This window comes from Botrytis fragariae, assembly GCF_013461495.1.
Source record: "Botrytis fragariae strain BVB16 chromosome Unknown tig00000101, whole genome shotgun sequence".
Taxonomy (NCBI): Eukaryota; Fungi; Ascomycota; class Leotiomycetes; order Helotiales; family Sclerotiniaceae; genus Botrytis; species Botrytis fragariae.
The window spans coordinates 1,128,535-1,147,502 of record NW_023500996.1 but is presented as its reverse complement, the minus strand read 5'-3'; the positions used below and the strand labels follow the sequence as shown (position 1 = coordinate 1,147,502).

At 41.9% G+C, this 18,968-nt stretch overlaps 7 protein-coding genes across 7 annotated transcripts; 3 read left to right on the top strand and 4 right to left on the bottom strand.

The window, feature by feature from the left end:
• Positions 1–1,716: 1,716 nt before the first annotated feature.
• Positions 1,717–2,610, bottom strand: Bfra_009007 (putative chitin binding protein; the record flags this gene model as incomplete). The annotated part of the gene is made up of 1 exon (XM_037339361.1): positions 1,717–2,610. The coding sequence occupies one exon, from the start codon at positions 2,608–2,610 to the stop codon at positions 1,717–1,719; it is 894 nt and encodes a 297-aa protein (XP_037190927.1).
• A 1,706-nt stretch (positions 2,611–4,316) lies between these two features.
• Bfra_009006 (putative 3-hydroxyacyl- dehydrogenase protein) lies at positions 4,317–5,634 on the bottom strand (the record flags this gene model as incomplete). Its single annotated transcript, XM_037339360.1, has 5 exons — positions 4,317–4,435; positions 4,558–4,734; positions 4,792–4,990; positions 5,283–5,541; positions 5,597–5,634. The coding sequence occupies 5 exons, from the start codon at positions 5,632–5,634 to the stop codon at positions 4,317–4,319; spliced, it is 792 nt and encodes a 263-aa protein (XP_037190926.1).
• Positions 5,635–5,980: 346 nt separating this feature from the next.
• Positions 5,981–7,224, top strand: Bfra_009005 (putative gtp-binding protein ypt4 protein; the record flags this gene model as incomplete). Its single annotated transcript, XM_037339359.1, has 4 exons — positions 5,981–6,043; positions 6,142–6,206; positions 6,289–6,418; positions 6,481–7,224. 4 exons carry the CDS (start codon positions 5,981–5,983, stop codon positions 7,222–7,224), a joined length of 1,002 nt encoding a protein of 333 aa, XP_037190925.1.
• Positions 7,225–9,743: 2,519 nt separating this feature from the next.
• Bfra_009004 (uncharacterized protein) lies at positions 9,744–10,206 on the top strand (the record flags this gene model as incomplete). Its single annotated transcript, XM_037339358.1, has 2 exons — positions 9,744–9,900; positions 10,163–10,206. The coding sequence occupies 2 exons, from the start codon at positions 9,744–9,746 to the stop codon at positions 10,204–10,206; spliced, it is 201 nt and encodes a 66-aa protein (XP_037190924.1).
• A 665-nt stretch (positions 10,207–10,871) lies between these two features.
• Bfra_009003 (putative atp-dependent rna helicase rok1 protein) lies at positions 10,872–13,022 on the bottom strand (the record flags this gene model as incomplete). The annotated part of the gene is made up of 1 exon (XM_037339357.1): positions 10,872–13,022. One exon carries the CDS (start codon positions 13,020–13,022, stop codon positions 10,872–10,874), a length of 2,151 nt encoding a protein of 716 aa, XP_037190923.1.
• Positions 13,023–13,173: 151 nt separating this feature from the next.
• Bfra_009002 (putative micos complex subunit) lies at positions 13,174–13,696 on the top strand (the record flags this gene model as incomplete). The annotated part of the gene is made up of 3 exons (XM_037339356.1): positions 13,174–13,238; positions 13,314–13,407; positions 13,496–13,696. The coding sequence occupies 3 exons, from the start codon at positions 13,174–13,176 to the stop codon at positions 13,694–13,696; spliced, it is 360 nt and encodes a 119-aa protein (XP_037190922.1).
• A 591-nt stretch (positions 13,697–14,287) lies between these two features.
• On the bottom strand, positions 14,288–14,845 carry Bfra_009001 (uncharacterized protein; the record flags this gene model as incomplete). The annotated part of the gene is made up of 1 exon (XM_037339355.1): positions 14,288–14,845. The coding sequence occupies one exon, from the start codon at positions 14,843–14,845 to the stop codon at positions 14,288–14,290; it is 558 nt and encodes a 185-aa protein (XP_037190921.1).
• Positions 14,846–18,968: the final 4,123 nt, after the last annotated feature.

The following is an 18,968-nucleotide window of genomic DNA, read 5'->3' as shown; positions in this document are numbered from 1 at the left end:
AACCAATAAAATAGGGCTGAATCCGTTATTACCTCGGGATTTCTTTGTTGTGGCTGGTGTGGCTGGTGGTGATATGATGATGGTGCCCCTATTATCTAATTTTCATTATTCAGTTTATCTATGCTGGATACACAGGTACTTGGGAGTCTTTCATCATGGTGACTCATCAATAATTACAGACTGGTATTCGTGAGTAACGCAATGATCAAGAAATTTGCAATTCCACATGATGCGTTTTCTACATAGACACCTACCTAGGTACCTAGAAAGACATTTAATATCGTGGCATGGCATGCTGACCTCGGCGGTTTGAGCACCTGGCAATATCCGATCACCAAGCGATGCGGTCCCGCTCCTTGTAGGCTTACCGCTCGCTGCTCGTGGTACGATTGTGTACGAGATAGGTAGGTAGGTAGGTATTTATGGTCTAGATGCTTTGATTTTCAGAGTATGTAATAGGAGATGTGATTAATATAATATGCGAGACGAGAATCTTTTTCAATTTTTACAAGTTGGAATGGAAGGGATGGATAACATGGTGTTGTGTTGAGGTGTTTGTCTTCGGAAATGGAGATGTACTACACGAAGAAGAATTCGATCTTACAAGGAGAATATAAATACCTAGTATATCCATCAGAAAACTACTCTAATGCGACGATTAACATAAACTTTGAGGATCCTCAAAACCCTTTTGCAAGATCATCCCCATCCCCATCCCCAAACCAGAGTAATAGCAAAAAGATACAATTACCCAGTAAACATCCTCCAATCCAAATCCAATCCAACATTCAATCGAAAATCCCCTTCTACTCTCCCTCTCCTTCCCCATCACAGATCCTCGCATCCCTTCTCCCACTATCCTCCTCCCACCATCCAGCTTCAAACTCCCAAGCTTGCAAATGAGAAAGATTATCCCAAACGGAAAATATAACAACTCACTTTGAATTGGACTTGTAAGATCTAGTATTCATTATATGTAGTAGGGAGGTAGGTACATAGATATACTTCCGATATGCAAATATGCAAAATAATCTTGGCCTACCTGGGTATGTTTACACACGAACGAACATCCACCATCTTGGAGTAAATGTATAAAGCAAGGAGGGGATGCGATAGGATGCAATGTCCAGGCAGTCTGGGAAATGATGCTCTTTTTGTCTTGTGAAGTTTTGTTTGTTAATGACAAGCAGTATTGTATTATATTGTATTGAAGATGAAAATGAAGATGAGAATGAAGATGATAATGAAGATGAGGATGAAGATGAGAATGAAGATGATAATGAAGATGATAATGAAGATGAGAATGAAGATATTTACTACAGTGGCAATGTGTGTTTTCTGATTCGTGGGTATGTTCTTGGTTTTCTAGTCTTTTGGTATCATAAGAACCGCCAGATGGATGTACATTGTGCTTTTCTTTCTAGATTCTAATCTGTTTACTTTGAGTCTCTCTCGTTGTTCAAAAAGCGATATTAAAATATATGCCAGGGGAATAGGAAACCACAATGTTTTCACACATGCAAGATACCTAGATATATCACATCAAAACATAAAACATAAAACATCAAACAAGAATTGCAATCGAAACATCTTTCATTGATCAACATCTATCTATATACAAGAAAAAATTTAATCTCTCGCGTCCATCTATCATCTGCCTCTATCCTCATATCTAAATATACAAAAAGCACATCTATGACTCTACTCAAACAATGCTTAAGCATCACAAGTATCGTCATCCTCTGCTGGAGCAGCAGAAGTAGCTACGGCAGCGGCACTGGAAGTGCTGCTTGCCTTGGTAACAGTAGCCAAAGTAGTTGGGAGAGCAGCAAAAGTGGTGCTTTGGACGGCGCTGGAAACAGCGGCGGAGGTAGCAATGGCAGCAACGGAGCTAACGGATGAAGCGACGACGGAGCTGGATGCTACGACCGCGACGGAAGAAGATGAAGCGACGACAGCGGAAGAAGCTGCGGCGGTGGATGCTGGAACGGCGGAAGAAGCGACTGCGGAAGAGGCAGATCCAGATCCCGAGGCGGAACCAACGGTGAAATCAACGCAAGACTCGTAGGTTTGATCGATGGAAGCAGCATCCCACCAATGTTGGACAACACATCCACCAGGGGTAGCACAGGTGCTTGGGAGATCATCTGGAATGGTGATGCTGAAGCTAGTTTCGTTTGAAGTGACACCGGTGGCGGTGCTTGCGAAAACATCATAGTACAACAATTGTTTGATGACGGTGTTGGCGGCAGTGTCGATAATCGACACGTTGGCGGTACCGGTGTGAGGAGCCGCAACATTGAAAGTGAAAGGAACGACTTGGCCTGCAGTCCAGCTTTGCACGAGATCAGTGTTGTCGGCATATTTGTAACCCTTGCATTGCCAGATGTTGCATGCGGCGGCATCGTAGTCGCTTTGACTGGCGGCAACCTGGAGCATGCCTTGGATGTTTCCGTTGGGGTCGGAAGCTTGGTTTACCTCGACTTGTTGTCCGCAGGCGGATGCCATGGCGGCACCGGGGTTACGGGGAGTTGGGGTGAGGATACGTCCGTGGGCGGAGACGGAGGTGATGAGGCCAGCGGCCATGAGGATAGCGGATGTGTATTGCATTTTGAGAAAGATTTCGTGTATCGTCGAGATAATAAATTTCTTGATTGGGAGAGGACTCGAAGTTTGAGATATGAATCGATGAAGATGAATGGAGCGAAATCTACCAGAACTAGCTGGATGAATGAATGTGTAAAATTTGGTTTGAATGAATGTGAGAGGCGACTTTGCACCAAAAAAGAATGTATTTGCGATAGAAGATATGAACGAGGAAAGACGTGTTGAAGAAACAAGAGAGTAAAACTTCCTCCTCTCTATCGGAAAGAAAACCTACTTATATGAAATCCTCCCCCTCCCATTGTCAAACCCCAAAACAATCAATGCAAGCCATCTAAATCTCGTTTATCAAAAAGAGGAGTGCACAGTGGACCATCACCACATGTGTTCAACTCAATACGGCGTAGACCCATTGACTCAATCCTGTTCATCTCCAAACTCCTGCAATAAGCCACTATCGGGACAGAAACCAAACCCAAAAAGATGAAAGGTCTGGATGCAGATATATTGACCTTCACTTCCGAATGCCTCTCCATCCATGCAGTATCCAATCTTTGTAGTCGCAACACCCCCGTCACCCGAACGATGACTGGGGCTCTATCACCAAAACGAACTACGAGATCCGGATAGAGTGGCTAAAGTTAAACCAAAGCGTCACGCCAAGTTTGGAACTATTAACGGCGTGTATGCGAAAACAATCTAATCAATAAAAAACAATTCTTTCATAGGAGAAAACGAAAGAAAACATTCAGGAGTCCCCCCTCGTTGAAATTGAGGAACCGCCAATTAATATACTTCAAACTTCGAACCCAAGTTCATTCGGATGACTTTCCCCATTCATTGTATAGGTTGGATGGAATTGTGGAGTAATATGTATGCGATTGGTAGGTTGATACTAGGATAATCGGTACAGACGCCGATGGGATGAAACAAGACAGGGGATATTGAAGTTTTAGATGAGATGAGATGAGATGAGATAGTGAAATTTTTTTGGATTCTACTAGAAGCTTGATTACATTGATATGAATTTGTATGTGAATTAATGTGTGACTTATTGGTATCATTCGAAAAAGGTAAACAATATAAACTCACGACCTTGTATTTCTTTTGCTATCATATCGCACGGATCTGGGACCGAAACTTTATGCTCGTTCGATACTGGCAGGTATTGATACATTACGTCATTCTTCAATCTATACTTTTGAAACGACTACTTTATACTATATGCAATATAGTATAAAGCTTATTAGAAGCTCAAAAACTATGTCAGTAAGGAGAACTGTGACCAGCTATCATCTATATTATATATCATGATAGCATACTTCGCATATCCTGTCGAAGTTCATCCTGCATCGTAAACTTACCTTTACAAACTTCTTACTCGTTTTCTCATTAATGATGGTTCACGAATTCGCTGGTCTATTCCAATCTGGTCCATTGTATAGATGGAATCTTGATTCTGATGTACTGCAATCTTCAAATGGTAATTGTATATTTCGTCCTCAAACTTTCGAACTTTTTTTTGGTCATACAGACAACACACACCGTACCTTAATCTTCATAGGTTTTCTAGACAAATGCAATAAAGTTCACAAGTACTACGTACTACAAATCATATTCCGTCAAAATAATACCTTTGCGACTTTCTGTCAAACTGTCAAACCCAGACCCATGATATAAATTCAGAAACCACACACAAATGCTCCCAGTGTTCACATCTTACTCGGCATCCTCATTCCTCCATCCAATCTCAAAACTACTCCGTTCAACATCACATTCTCAATACTTTGTCTTACCAGCTGTGCAAACTCGTGGGGTTTGCCCGGTCGTACTATTTGTTTTCTTATGATTAACTCGCTTGTTCTGATTTTGATAATGGGGGGAAACAATGTATGGGATACAACATATGAGAGGGAGATATTCCGGATATAGGGAGACAAGCAAAAAACTTACGTGGAAACTCCATAACTCTAGTCAAACTCGCTCGCACTTTATCACTCATCATAGCCGTCATTCTTGAATCAAAAAGACTAGGTGCTATGGTTACAACGCGAATGCCGTGTTTTGCGACGTCACGGGTTAAGGGGAGGGTTAAGGAGACTATCGCGCCCTTTGAAGCGGAGTAGGCGACTATTTGTCTATCAGTATCTTGAACCTCTCTCAAATTCAGAATGAAGGGAGAAGTACCTTGACCAGGCTGGCCATCAAAGGCAGCAGATGAAGCAACCATAATGATAACACCACGCTCACCATCTTCGTTTAAAGGAGTGGAACGAGCCATGTGGGGAAGACACTGACGAATCAAATCAACAGTACCGCGGACGTTGACGTTCATTACGAAATCAAAGTCGGAGAGAGAGAAGGGATTGAGGTTGCGGTCGAGGATCTGAGGTTGGGGACGTTAGTGTGTTGGTAAACCTGCAATCCGGATAAAAGGGGACCACAATGGGGCAGTTTGAGGGATGGGAAGGAGAATTCGGCGAGGTTTGAAGAAGGGATATATCGAAAGGGGATGTTAAGGGAAAGTCTTAGGAATCTTCGCTGGAGGTTGCGTATGGTCGACGCAAGAGCATTTATGAGAAACTACCATAACGGGAAAAGTATAGAGCCAGTAACACTTTAAAGGCAATCTTATTTTAACAGAGTATTGTTTTCAAAAGAAAAGATTAAAAACATACCTTAGCAGGAGTTGCTACACCAGCAGCTGCAATAACTCCACCAACCTCCTTTCCGGTTTCCTTCACCCATTCCAAAGCACCTTTAACAGCATTGGTAATACTATCCGTTTCCAATACATCTGTTTGAAAGAACTTAATCTTTCCACCTCCTACTTCTTTAACCAACTCTTCAGCCAACTCTTCATTCATATCTAGAACAGCTGCATATCCTCCAGCTTGGCAGATATCAACGACACATGCTCGGCCTAAGCCTGAAGCTCTAGATGTCTTGTTAGCAATGTTTGATTCATCCATAGTTACATGATCTCACTTACCCGCCTGATACAATGAATGTTCTACCTTCAATCTTCATCTTGATAATATCTGAATAACATATACTAAAGAAGATTTGAAAACATTCACGAAACCATTCTTCTTCCCCATACCTCACTCATCACATGCCTCGGCTTATCAAATCCCTCTAATCTATATAAAGCCATTCCAAACTAGCCTAGCGTCGGGAAATGATTGGCTCAACACCGATGCGATAAGACTTGCGACAACTTTGATGTCACGTCCTATTGTAGTCTCTATTTACTGAAGGAAATCAAGAAATTCCAAATTGTAAAAATATTAACCAACTTCAAAAACTCTCTACCTTCTGTGCTTTGAACAACAAAAAATTGAACCCGTTATCGTACTCCCACCCATAGGCGAAGATGGTACGACCAAGGCGTTCATCCGCCGCAAGTGATGAGAGTGCCAGTACTACCAGAGATCAGGTTTGTTTTCCATACCTTCATTGCTAAACCAACGTGAAGATATATCAAGTTTGAGACAAAATGAAAGACATTTCATACCAATACTAATGGACTTTCAGGAATTAGGTAGCATGTACGATTATTTGGCTAAGATTATACTCTTAGGGCCAAGTGGAAGCGGCAAGTATGTTACATTTTCTATCTGTTCGTGATGAGTGGGATGTTTATGGTTGGATTGATATGAACATGATATTGATGTCGCACAGATCATGTCTATTACATCGCTTTGTCAAAAACGAATGGAGGATCTTGTCATCCCAAACTATCGGCGTGGAATTCGCAAGCAAGATTATAAGAGTGGGTAGTGGCTCTCGACGGAAGCGCATCAAACTCCAGGTATTCCCATTCCCCTCCTCTTCTTACTGTCCCCTCCAAGCTAAGAGCTAATCATACAAAAGCTATGGGATACAGCAGGAACAGAACGATTCCGCTCTGTATCACGCTCTTACTACCGTGGCGCCGCTGGCGCAGTTCTATGTTACGATATCACGAACCATAATTCCTTTACCGGACTCCCTACCTTTCTTAATGATGCGCGAGCACTTGCTTCTCCAAACCTTACACTATTGCTCGTGGGCAACAAGACGGATCTGGCGGATTCAAATGCAGATTTAATAGATACGTCTGTGCCGCCCGCAACACCATCTAGTATTAATAGCAAGAATTCCTCGTTTCCTTTTTCGGCGGGCGGATCTGTGAATTCGACTTCGGGATATGCGGGGATAGGATCACAATTAAAAGCAAGTGTGGCGCCGGATGGGAGAGATGTCAGCGCGGAAGAAGCATCTAGATGGGCTAGTTCTGCAAATATACCGGTTTCGGTTGAGGTTTCTGCGTTATCGGGTGATAATGTTGAGGAGGTTTTTAATAGATTGGCGAGGATGATATTGACGAAGATTGAGTTGGGAGAAATTGATCCCGATGATCCAATGAGTGGAATACAGTATGGAGATGGAGGGAGATGGGATACAAATGCTAGTGATGGAGCCAGTGTGAAGAGTGGAATGACGATTGAAGATGGGATTACGAGGAGGAGGAGGAAGGGGAAGAGGGGGCAGAATTGGGGACTTGGGGGAATGAGAGAGTGGGAGGAGGTTTTTACACTGACAGGTCAGAGAAGAAGAAGAGGTGGTTGTTGTTGATGAAGGGAAAGCGAAGAGATCTTATGGGATTGTATTGACCAAAAAGTTCTCTTGATGATTGGAGCCGAGCTCCTCTTGTGTTCTGCGTCGAATTAAGCCAGAGCTAGTGGATACTATTATTAATTTTAATGATAATGAATACCTGTTTTTTAGTCTATTCCTCAAGTGGCTGATTCTGATGCAGTCGTAAGTGGTAGTTGACCAGTGATTTGGGAAGGATAAGTATATGGTTTATCTTTCTCAGCCAGGCATCATACAGCAAGACGCTGCCCATATAAATGAGATGGGGAGATTGTATACAGAGTATACACGTCACATACGCAGAAATCTGGGAGTCTATTCTTCACTGGGGTTCCCTTCTAAATCTGCATTCATTTTCTTTCTTCGTTGCCATTTCCCCTCTAATCATCTCCAGATTTCTCTACCACGTCGTCTCGAGACTACCACTTCGTTCAGTTATCATTCCATCTATGCCTTAACCCTATTCGAATCATGAAAGTCTCGATCCCCATCTCTATCTTCCAGATACCCAAAGCCTAACAACAGCCTCTCTACGCTCCACCAACCATTGCACATCTTTCCTCGGCAGCTGAAAATAAAACAAACACGCTTCAAAACACAAATATTGGTTTCTAAACTATCAGAAAACTCGTCTGCAAACTGTGAAAACCCGCTAGAGTATATATATCCAATCCGCAACCCGAAACCCAACCCTCTCTCATAGTCTCAAATTTCTTGTTGCACATCTCTTTTTCGAAATCTAAAAATACTTCAAAAACGTAGCATATCTATCTAGACTCTAGGCAGGTATGCGAACTCCAAACCGCAACCCAATTCGACCCTCACGAGAAAGAAAGAAGAAAGAAAGCCTTACGCCCAAAGCCATCGATCCCCAGACTCAAAAATCAACCTTCTGCTACCTGCTAGACAGCAGCGAAATGGAGATTGGGCTCGAATGTTGCATATCTGTTTTTGCGATTCTAAAAATACTACATGTATATCTACATGTATGTATGTAGAATTTCCTGTCCTTGGGCGAAATCCTATAATGGGGCCCTGTTTTTTACCTCACCTGTAGATCAGCATTTTTTAGTCATCTCTTGGTTGATATCTCACTTGCTTTCTTCCTTGTGAGATTTAATATAAATAGATACGTACATACACACATACATACATACGTACATATATACATACATACATACGTACACATATACATACATACATACGTACATATATACATACATATATACATACATACATACATACATACATACGTATATACATACAAATATCACACACCTCCGTTCCCGATCTAAAAATAAGCGTAAGGATAAAAAATTGTAGTATTCGCCTTCCCCTCCTCCTTCTCCCAGTTACCTAGAATAAAATATAATTCTAGTTACCTAGCACCTAGCACTTACCTACCTACCTGGCTACCTGTAAATAAAAATGCAGTACACGGATGTAAATCTCAACAACCGTCTGGGCGTCCTAGACAGTTTTTTCTGCGGGTACATGGAGTACCTAGGTAGTAGGTATCTATGGTGCAACCGATCTCGCCTATTGAGCGGGGTGGATTAATGTGGTGCCTACTAAGTAGGTTGGGAGTTGTTGAAGGAAGCGAAAATGGGATGGATGGAGGGACGAGTGGCGCTTAAATGGTGGATACAGGTTTGTATTTTTGTTTGTGGGTTTTGTGTGTATTGTAAGCTTTGCGATGAGGTAGGTAGGTGGATGTGGAAGATGGGAATGTTTTAATAGTAATGATGGGGTTGTTTGATGGATGAGGGGAAAGGAGTAGGAGAGGGGGAAAATTCAGTTTACCGAGTGTGTGCTGGTTGCCCCTTTTTTGGCTTCTCGGTCTTGAATTCATTTGGTTGTTGATGAATACATTTTTTCGATTATAAGTTGTTTAGCTAGACTAACAATCATGGGTTTGCTTTATTTTGCAAGCTTTGTATTTGAATTGGATATTTATATTTATGTCAAATGTCAAATTCTTGCATTCCAAGACAATGTTTAATATCCACTTTATAGGGAATTGCACTTTCTCCGATTTCTTTTCCTAATGTTTCCAAATCTCATTATATACTTCTACTTGAAATTAACGATTGAGTATATCATAACATGAAGTTTCAGTACCTCTAGAGTCTTGGAACAACAAAGATTCGCTTAATTTTTTATTCCGTGGTTGAGATATTCAAATTTCTCACATCTCCAGTTGGTTCACTCCGCTTCACTCTAATTCACTTCACTCTCGCTCTTTAAAACATTCTATATCCAGGCAAATTCTTTTTTATTTCAATTTTCAATTTTCTTTTCCATCCCCGTTCTAGCCCTACCAGAAACCTCATCATTCTCTCTCTCTCTCTCTCCCTCTCAAAAAAAAAAAGACTCCTCATCAAAGAGTCCAGCTCGGATGCGTTCCCCTCCTCCCTCTCCACGATACCACCCCGAATCCCTATCTACCCTTTTCCCCTTCTTTCTTCTACACACCTCTAAGTATACTTAGCCCCCCAATGCCCCAACTGATACGTCATCTTCCCCATCAAGAAAAAGTAGCACTTAACACATCGATAGTGAGTATTGCAATGTTTACAGATTTTGGAAAAGCCAGTATCGCTTATGGAGGCGGTTTCGTTGGTTTCAGCGCAGGAACAGCAGACATAAGAGAATGTCATTTTTGCTTTGGTTTGCTTTGGGGATGGGTTGGGTTGGGATTGATGTGACTGAATGTGATTGGGTGATGGGTGTTTGGTGATGGAGATGCTGTGGGTGATGGGTGTGATGAGTATGATACGATCTGATGTGATGATTTGGTTTGGTGATAAATGAATGTAGGACTAGACGGTGATACTGATACTGATGAAGATAATAAATCCCAAACCCCCACGAACATCTCGTTCATTTATACTCCTACCAGAAGACATTTGTATAGTTATTCCGATTCGATTCGAAGTCTACATACAAACAGATATTTGAGGAACAATGGACTCAACAACGAATCCGCGGAGTCTAATTTTGGATTCTTTGAAGGAAAGAGAATATAATGTATCTGAGGGGAAAAGAGTAAAAGGAGGGAAAGAATAGAAATAGGATTCTCGAGTCAAAGTCTACACACAAAGAAATGTCGAATAATAATAACCTGGAGAACAATCAACTGGATATTTTGATCAGCAGAGTCTAACTTTAGATTCTTTGAAGGAAGGATAATATTTGAAGGGAAATAAGCGAGATGGGGAAGGGGGGGGGGGGCTTTGTTGTTGAGGTTTATATACATAACAAAGAGATGATGGGCGGTGAAGGAGGTTCTTTCTTTCGTTCTTTCAAATGGATTGGTTGATCTATCAAAAAGAGGTAGGAGGTAGATAGATGTAGATGTAGATGTAGATGTAGATGGAAGTATACATTTCTCTTTCTCTTTCTCGATAGCGAGGATAAACTAGTTTTCCCGATAGAGGTTATGAAATTGAAGTGAAAATTTGTGGAAACCAACCACAAGAGAAGAAGGAACCCCATAGATTTTTACCAACCGTTTAGCCTGGGATTTAGTATCATATAAATTTCAGATCAGAATGCTTCATATATTGAAATTCCATCGATTGATATCGTGAAGTTCACCAAACATCCATATATTAACTATCCACTTAATCCTCAATACCCTCAAACACATCATCATCCACTTCCCCACCACCGCCAACATTCTCCTGCTTTCGTCTCTTACTTCCTTGAATAGCTCCTTTCCTATTATTTTCCAATTTCCTCTCATAACCACTCTTCGTACTAATCTGCATCCTCGATTTCGATTTTCCTCCCTTATCTTTTCCATCCTTTGCATTACCCAAACCTCCTCGTCTAGCTTCAACACCATATTTCTTCAATTTTTTCTTTTCTTCCTTGCTAGGCGTAGGTAACGCATCTAACAACCATTTCTGCATACTAGCTTCACTTGCTGGTTTACCGGCTTGTTTTTCGGATGCTGCGATGATATTTGCGACGTTCTTAACATATGGAATATCCTCCTTGGTATAAAACGTTACTGCAATACCACCATCACGACCAGCTCGTCCAGTACGTCCTACACGATGGATATAAGCTGCTCCAGAATTTGGAACATCATAGTTGACTACACCGTTGATGCCTTTGAAATCGACACCTCGGGACAAAATGTCCGTGGTAATCAAGATCCAGATCTCACCGTTACGGAATCGTGTCATGACTTGATCTCTGACCGAGTCGGAAAGATCCGAATGTAGTACTGCAATTCTAGTAGAGCCACCTGCTTCAGCGGGGATATCATACAGAAGTTCAGCATGTAAAGCAATAGCTCTGGGTATCGTTTGTGTGAAGACGAGGAATGGAGGCCGTAAAGATTCTGTTCCATCTGCAGTTTTTGCCGTGGGTCGAAGCAATTGTCGAAGAGCAATAAGTTTACCAGGTTCTGTCGCAGCATAGATTAAGCGATGTGTGATATTAGGAATTGCAGAATCTTTAAGTCCGACAACAAGACGAACCAGATTTGAATGTTTCTCGAGGCCTAATTTTTCTTGTCTGGCTTGTATCGTGGCTGAGGCGAGAGTTTCGATATTTGAACCCATCGTTGCCGACCAAAGAGTAACTCGTAGATCAGGATTGATGCATGAATTCCAGATACCTAATGTCTGTTCTCTGAATAATGGATCTAGAAGAACATCTGCTTCATCGAAGACCAATGTACGAACAGTCGGTAGTGGAGCATGACTATCTGAAGATCCTAAGGATAAGGCATGAAGGAAGATCAAAGGTGTTGTAACCAATATATCAGTCTTTGTAAGTGGCTGACTAGCTGAAGCAGTTCCATCAACAGATTCGTCATCATCCTCATCATCGTCTGACTGGTCCTTTTCCTCGGTATTGGCACTCGGTATTATCTTCATCCCTTTCTTCATTCCCAAAATCTTAACTCCAGTTCCAATACTAAGCTTCTTTCCTTCATTAACAATTTGACTGGCGAGCTCCTTCGTAGGTGCTATTATAACAGCCTCCAAATCATGATTCTTATCAGAAGTTCTGCGTCTTTGTACTATCTCATTAATAACCGGTATTAAGAATGCCAACGTCTTTCCGCTTCCAGTAGGCGCTACGGCCAATAAATCCAGAGTACTCGACAATTCATCAGTGTCTACTGATGAACTACTCAACGCCACTGACGGCTTCAAAAGTAGCGGCAAACTTCCCATTTGAACTTCTGTGGGAATCTTATATCCTTGATCCTTCAAATTTTCTGATAGTCTGCCTGATATCTTGTATGTAGCTCGTAAATCTTCGAACGCCATCAATGGTTGTGGGTACAACTGCTTGATCTCTTCCTTCGTACTTTTAGCAGGCTTCGACTTCTTCGACTTCTTAATCTTCTTTTGCGGTTTTGCGCCAGGCAGAAGAGTGACCTTCAAACGATGCGATTTTAATATCTGCCGACATTCTCCCTCATCTAGAAGTGCCTCTGGTTCCGAGGATTGATTCGAAGATGCAGGTTTTGGCGCATCATCTGTGGAAGTAATTTTCTTGGATTTCTGTGCCGCAGGTTCAGATGAGAAGAAATTGAGATCCCCATCTTTTTGCTCCGTCGTATCAACCTCCTGAGACGGTCCTCCTCTCTTTCTCTTCTTGCCTCTCGATTCGGGAATCGGATCGTGGTACAATTGAGGATTTGCAGATGTTCCACTCGAAGGTAATTTCGAAGCAATGCCTCCTGCTTTTTGCGATCCATTTTGACCCGACTGTTTCGACGACCTGGAAAGTAACCTTAAAATATCCATTGCTGCAAAGTGTCGAAGTTTTCCAATATCGAGCGCTGTTCAAACTATCGCAAAGTTAGCTAGCTATATTTTCGCGCGGGATGAACATTTTATTTTTCGAATTCTGCCACTATGCGTCTCACCACCGCCTTCCTTTTCCATCCAATCAACAATGCCAAAGTGGATGGAACCGGGACTTCAAAATAAATTTACAACACAGCTCAGAGCTCTTCAATCGTACGCCAATCTTCACATCACGGTATATTAATTAAGCCGCTGGCAGAGGGAATATTTACTGATATCCTGCTCTAGCGATACAATAGCCATCATGCCAGAAACATCAATTTCCCCACCGGCCGTCACACGCCCAAGCAAACCCGTTTCGGAAGCTCTTTTGAACGAGAAGGTAAATAGCACATTATATCAAATCTGCACATACATTACCTATGAATTATTTGCATGAGAGATACACTGCTAACCCAATAATCATCTAGTGGGACCACTGTCTTTCCTCGATGCTCATACGATCCTCCGTCGGACTCGGATTTGGTGTTGTCGCCTCAGTCTTGATATTCAAGCGAAGAGCATGGCCTGCATTTGTTGGTGTTGGGTTCGGTGCTGGAAGAGCTTATGAGGAGTGCAACACCTCATTTAGAAGGGTGGGAAAGGATGGTATTAGAGTACAGAGACCTTGAGTGGATAATGGCTTTATTGGGGGGTGGGGGTGGTCTTGGAGTACATAGACGTGGATGGGAAGCTTGAACACTTTGGAGTGTGTATGATTATACGAAGACAGTACTTCAAATCATTCTGGGCTGGCTCACTCCGCCGTACTGTAGCACAAATGTTCAATTGGCTTGTGAAAATGGTCTCGCGTGATTATCCAAAGCATTCATTTTCTACATGTTCAGGGTTGACAATCGGTCCAAAATAATGTCTCATTGATTTTAATTCATTAGTTTATGCTTGGTTTTCCTGACCTTTCAATACTGCGTTCATCATGAAGCTATCCCACTAGTAATATGAAGCTTTAGGAGCCAGACAAAGGCCATGCAGAACTTGGTTGTTTACTCCCTTCATCTCGTGATCCCGAGGACAACAAGCTACCCACAAGCGTTAATTGTTAAGTTACTGACTATCAAAGTTCTGACGCCTGGCTTTTCTTCATCGCTAATTCATCTCTCCCCGGTGAATAATCGTATCGCAACACTTATCAAATTAATACAAACATGTATATTCCAAGTTAGAACTCCATCATAGTTGGCTACCAGCTCGATTCGTCTTTCTCAAATAGCGCTCCTCCTTCGACCCCCAAGGCTTGGAGATCTCTTGCAGCCGTCTCCCAACACAGCACATGCACTTCCACTCGATACACTCTGATGTCTGGATAAATCCGCTATTTCTCCCGTCCAGGCATGTTCTAACTTGACATCTGTTTTTAATGGAGAAGGATGAGACCATTTCACTGCCTGCCCGAATTTTCTGCTCCCATTCTCTTCACTCGAATAAGTTCTTCCATCAAGCTTAGCCATAAGAATGTCTCGATTCGTGTTATCTTCCAAGCCATATTTGGCGGCCCGTAATCTATGGATGTACCAGTTCACAACCATGTAGATTCCGCAGGAGAGCCAGAGAAGTAAGGCGACAATGCAGAGGATGAGTAATAGGAGGACCGGAGGATCGATTCTTAACTTTTGAAGATTGGGATGCATTGTATGTGGTCGACTTAGTACATTAGGGGCGGGTTTAGAGGGTGGCGGAGAGCGGTATGCAACGATTTGTTTATGGCGACGAACATTGTATGGACGCTGTTGTTGTTGCTGTTGTTTTTGGACGTAAGACATTTGAAGGACTTGCGTAGCTATGAATGACTGGGTGGTAAGTGTTGTTTAGGATATTACTCCAACTGGCTTAGGAAGTGACAATGTATCTCCTAAAACGAAACAATCTGGGAAATGAAATGATAGACTTAGGTTAAGAAATGAAAATGCAAATAGCACTGAGGATATTTAGCATGCTTGCCTTGAGGGAGTGTACATGAAGGAAACATTGTTTGGAGGGCAAACATAGATTGTGGGTTGGTCTTTCCAATTTTGATGATTTCGGAGGCTTTGCTTGTCAAATAAGGTACAGTGTAGACTATTCCAAGCAAGACCGTGTTACTCAGACGATGACCAACGCTGGTTGACTGCATTTCTTGTGATCGAATAGTTGATAAAATTCTCCGGACTAGCATACAGAAGAATCGGTTCGAGTTCCGTAAACCTACCCTCATAGATAGCTAAAGTCCCCTCCCCGAACTTTTGTCATATGGAGTATGGCTCAAGGCAGCATACGACTCAAATTTGGTAAGAACAAATGACTACTGGGTAGTCAGCAACTCTGCTTAGGTAAGAATGATACCTAGGGATATATTTCGCAAAGAAGAACGATTAAAGTTATCCGTTATCGGTTTGAGTGCTTAGTATGAGGATTCGGGGTCTTCGGGTAAGCAAAGCAGATGAGAAACATTGTTTGGGAAGACAACACGATTGCAATACTATCTATCATCAGCAACTTCGCGTGATTCACATTAGGTCAGATAGAATGACAGTGGAACATAAACGAAGGTAGTAAGGACAGCCTTTCAGCAACCTGTTACACCATCTGAGGCTTGTCAACACTCTGCGTTTCTGAGTAGGGATGTCATATAAAGAAGCATCCCAATCAATACAGGGCTGAGTAAAGGAAGTATGCTTAGCTGTCTTGTAAATACAAAACTTGATTCAGCTTGAATATGAAATGTGATCCAGCTTGTACCACCACAAGCATCAACAAACAGGAAGCATGAGAATCCTGTAAAATCTATTTTCGAAGATTCTGGATCGCAATTTCAATCCCTATCCAAATCCCGTTCCCATTCCAAAGGTTTCGACATCTGAGTCGGGTTACCAAGATTGAAAAGTTGGTCAAGTCTTAAGGAGAAAACATCTCGATTGTGATTCGTGATGAGCGCGTGATCATAAGCTTTGGAAACTTTAATATTGCCCGCCTCTTGGTCATGTTTAGGCTATCGAGCGTACCAATATCTGGCCAACGACTAGGTTCACATATCGCCCATAACTCAAAGAGGGGATGGGATAAGTATCACCAGGTATAGTAACCATAAGCTTACATAAAGCCTAGCATCGCATAATCGTACCTTTCAGCGATGATCTTCTTCATTAGAAAGTTTCTTGCCCTAGGTAAGGTCAAGGCTATACGCAATGGAATGATAAATATCCTGGTTCTTCTAATGGCAGGACGTAAATGTCAATAATTATCACCAAGAACCGATCCCATCCATCTGACGAGGAATTTTCAAAGCTTCTGGAAGGAAATTGGAAGGAATTTCCAGCAGATTAACCCCTTTTTGGCGGCTATCGTCGACCCACTTACTGCATGGCGTACATGGATATTGAGGACGGCGGTAAGGTTCAAGCATTTCGTTTTGAAATGATGTGAAAGAGATGTATCCAATTATTACGATAGTTTCAAGAAGTCCTTTTTACCTAAGCAGTATTCAATTGATTCGGTTGATGAATTTGGAGACTCGTCAAATGTTCAAGACATACGGAGTAAGATAAGAATCATGAGATGAAAAGCGAGCCCCAGTTAATTGTAGGTAGATCAGGACATATGTAATCTTGAATCCACCATCGCACCATGTAATAACGATTTTTGAATCAATTGAGTAGTCTGTGGGGTGTCATGGGTGTCGAAATGGCTGGTCTGGCTGGCCTGGCTGGTGGTTGTTGTTGAAGAATTCGGACTTGATGTGTTTCATCCATCTTATGCAAAAAGAAAGGTTTGAGCGGCGGTAGAAGCGGGACAGTTCTCTCGGGAAAACAGGAATCGAGAGCCTCGGAACATTTGGATTGACATGCTTTCATCCAAAGTTGTATTGTGATCATCGGATAGTAGTTGTTGCAGTTGAAATATACTCCGCAGTTGAAATATACCCCGTGCAATACGAAAGATATCATGTTCTGCTGTGACTATCAATATCAACCAAGGTACGCTGGCCCGCTGGCAGACCTGGAATTGTGATGTGAATCCACGAGCACTCAAAGGGTTCCATCAAAGCTTTCCACATCGGATGGTTTGAGAATAATTCAATCCATTTTGATATATTTTATATATTTCATAGAGTTTCATTGGTCCAAAGTAGAATATGTGGCGTTTTATGAAGCCCCTTCTTTCTCATGCAGGCAATTCGTATCTGCCCCAACATTTACCAGATAATGTAATGTAGTGTGTAGGTAGTATGTACGTACTCAGGTGCTCCAGTACACTCGCATGAACAGTTCCCATTCCTTAAGGCTGATGGGGAAAGATGATGCAAAGAAGAGGCGGGAATGGATGAATTGTGTAATGTGTGATGTGTGATGTCTGATGTGTATTGTGTATGGAGTACGAGCAATCTGTGACCTGGAACTAATTGACCTTTTTCTTTTGAGAATATATAATGGTACCATCACTTGATTACATAACTGCCTCCTCCTTTCTCCTACGTCCTTCTCAAGAACGAGTACCGAGGCTTTGGTATAGTTGAAGGATTTAAAGATGGCACCGATGAGTCTTTTTCTTCAAGAGAGTCAAAAGAAGTGATGGTTCTCCTGAGACATTAGATATCATTGGCTATTGGCTACACGTATTTGACTTGAATTTTTGCTTCTTCTTTCTCTCTTTCTTTCTTCCTTTCTTTCTTTCTTCTTCAATTGACGCTATAACCAAGTCATCCTTCTTCCCATGCTTCCATTAATCTTAAAGTACGGAGCTCCCTCTCTGATACGTCGATGAATCCTGGTTTTCATCTGCAGAATGGAATTAACCCCTGGTTCATTCCTTGTGGACGGTATTGTTTTATCCCAGTTGCTTTGCCATCGGTAGGTAGTCTATGGAGCAAGTCAGATTCTAATAACAGACAGACATGCAGACTGCTGCAGACTGCAGTTAAAATCTTCCGAGCCCTTTGTTAGCCTTCCTTTAACGTGCAGCACTCAATTTATAGAATATGAATCACTAAAGAAAGCCTACACCCATCCAACTGGTAACACTAGGTAATGATGTTGGTATACTCTCCAAATGATCGAGATGACAAACTTTATGAATGGCTGTTCTCACAGCTTGATACTGGATTAAATCTTCATATCTTCTGACTAATAAGCCTTGAGCTCACCAAAGTTCCTTTCACTAGACAATATAGAGTTCCAACAGTATGCTTGCTGCTTCAAACCTTCAAAACGAGTTCTATCAATTTAGATGATGCAAACTTGTAACGTTGATATCAAAATACAGTTGATACGATGGATGAATGCTGGACGATACCCAACCTGCGGAGTATATCTACTTAGCTATAAACTCCTCACAATCTCCTCCGTGGGTATGGAGACATCCACAGCGGACTTCTTCCTTATTTTATAGACACATCGACATACCGAGGAAGCATATATCCAACTAATCATCAAAAGGCAGACAAACCTAATGAGTAACGGCAGCCAGGCAGAGTACACGTCCCCGTTATGTCAAGACATTCACTAGTCAATTAGATCAGATTCATTAACCATTAACATCAACCAAGCTTCATTCTTTTTTTGATAAACCTTTCACTGGCTGCAGATTGCCGTCATTGATTGAGATGGACAGTCTACTGATGAAAAATGACACTGATCATTGAGCTTTTGAGCTTTTGAGTTTTTGAGCTTTACTATCACGTTGGAGGGGAAAGTATGTAATGTGTGGTAGGTAGGCAGTACGCAGGTCATAAAGGAAGATTCTTATCTCGATATTCACTTCATCATCTGCCGACCACCTGCCTGCCTAGTTTACCATGGCAAATTACATTCATTATCATTGTTCATATCAAATCTCGAGGTATCCATATGTGCTAGCTACTGTGTATTATACACCGTGCTATATACTTGTTCACTTTCTTACTCATCTAGA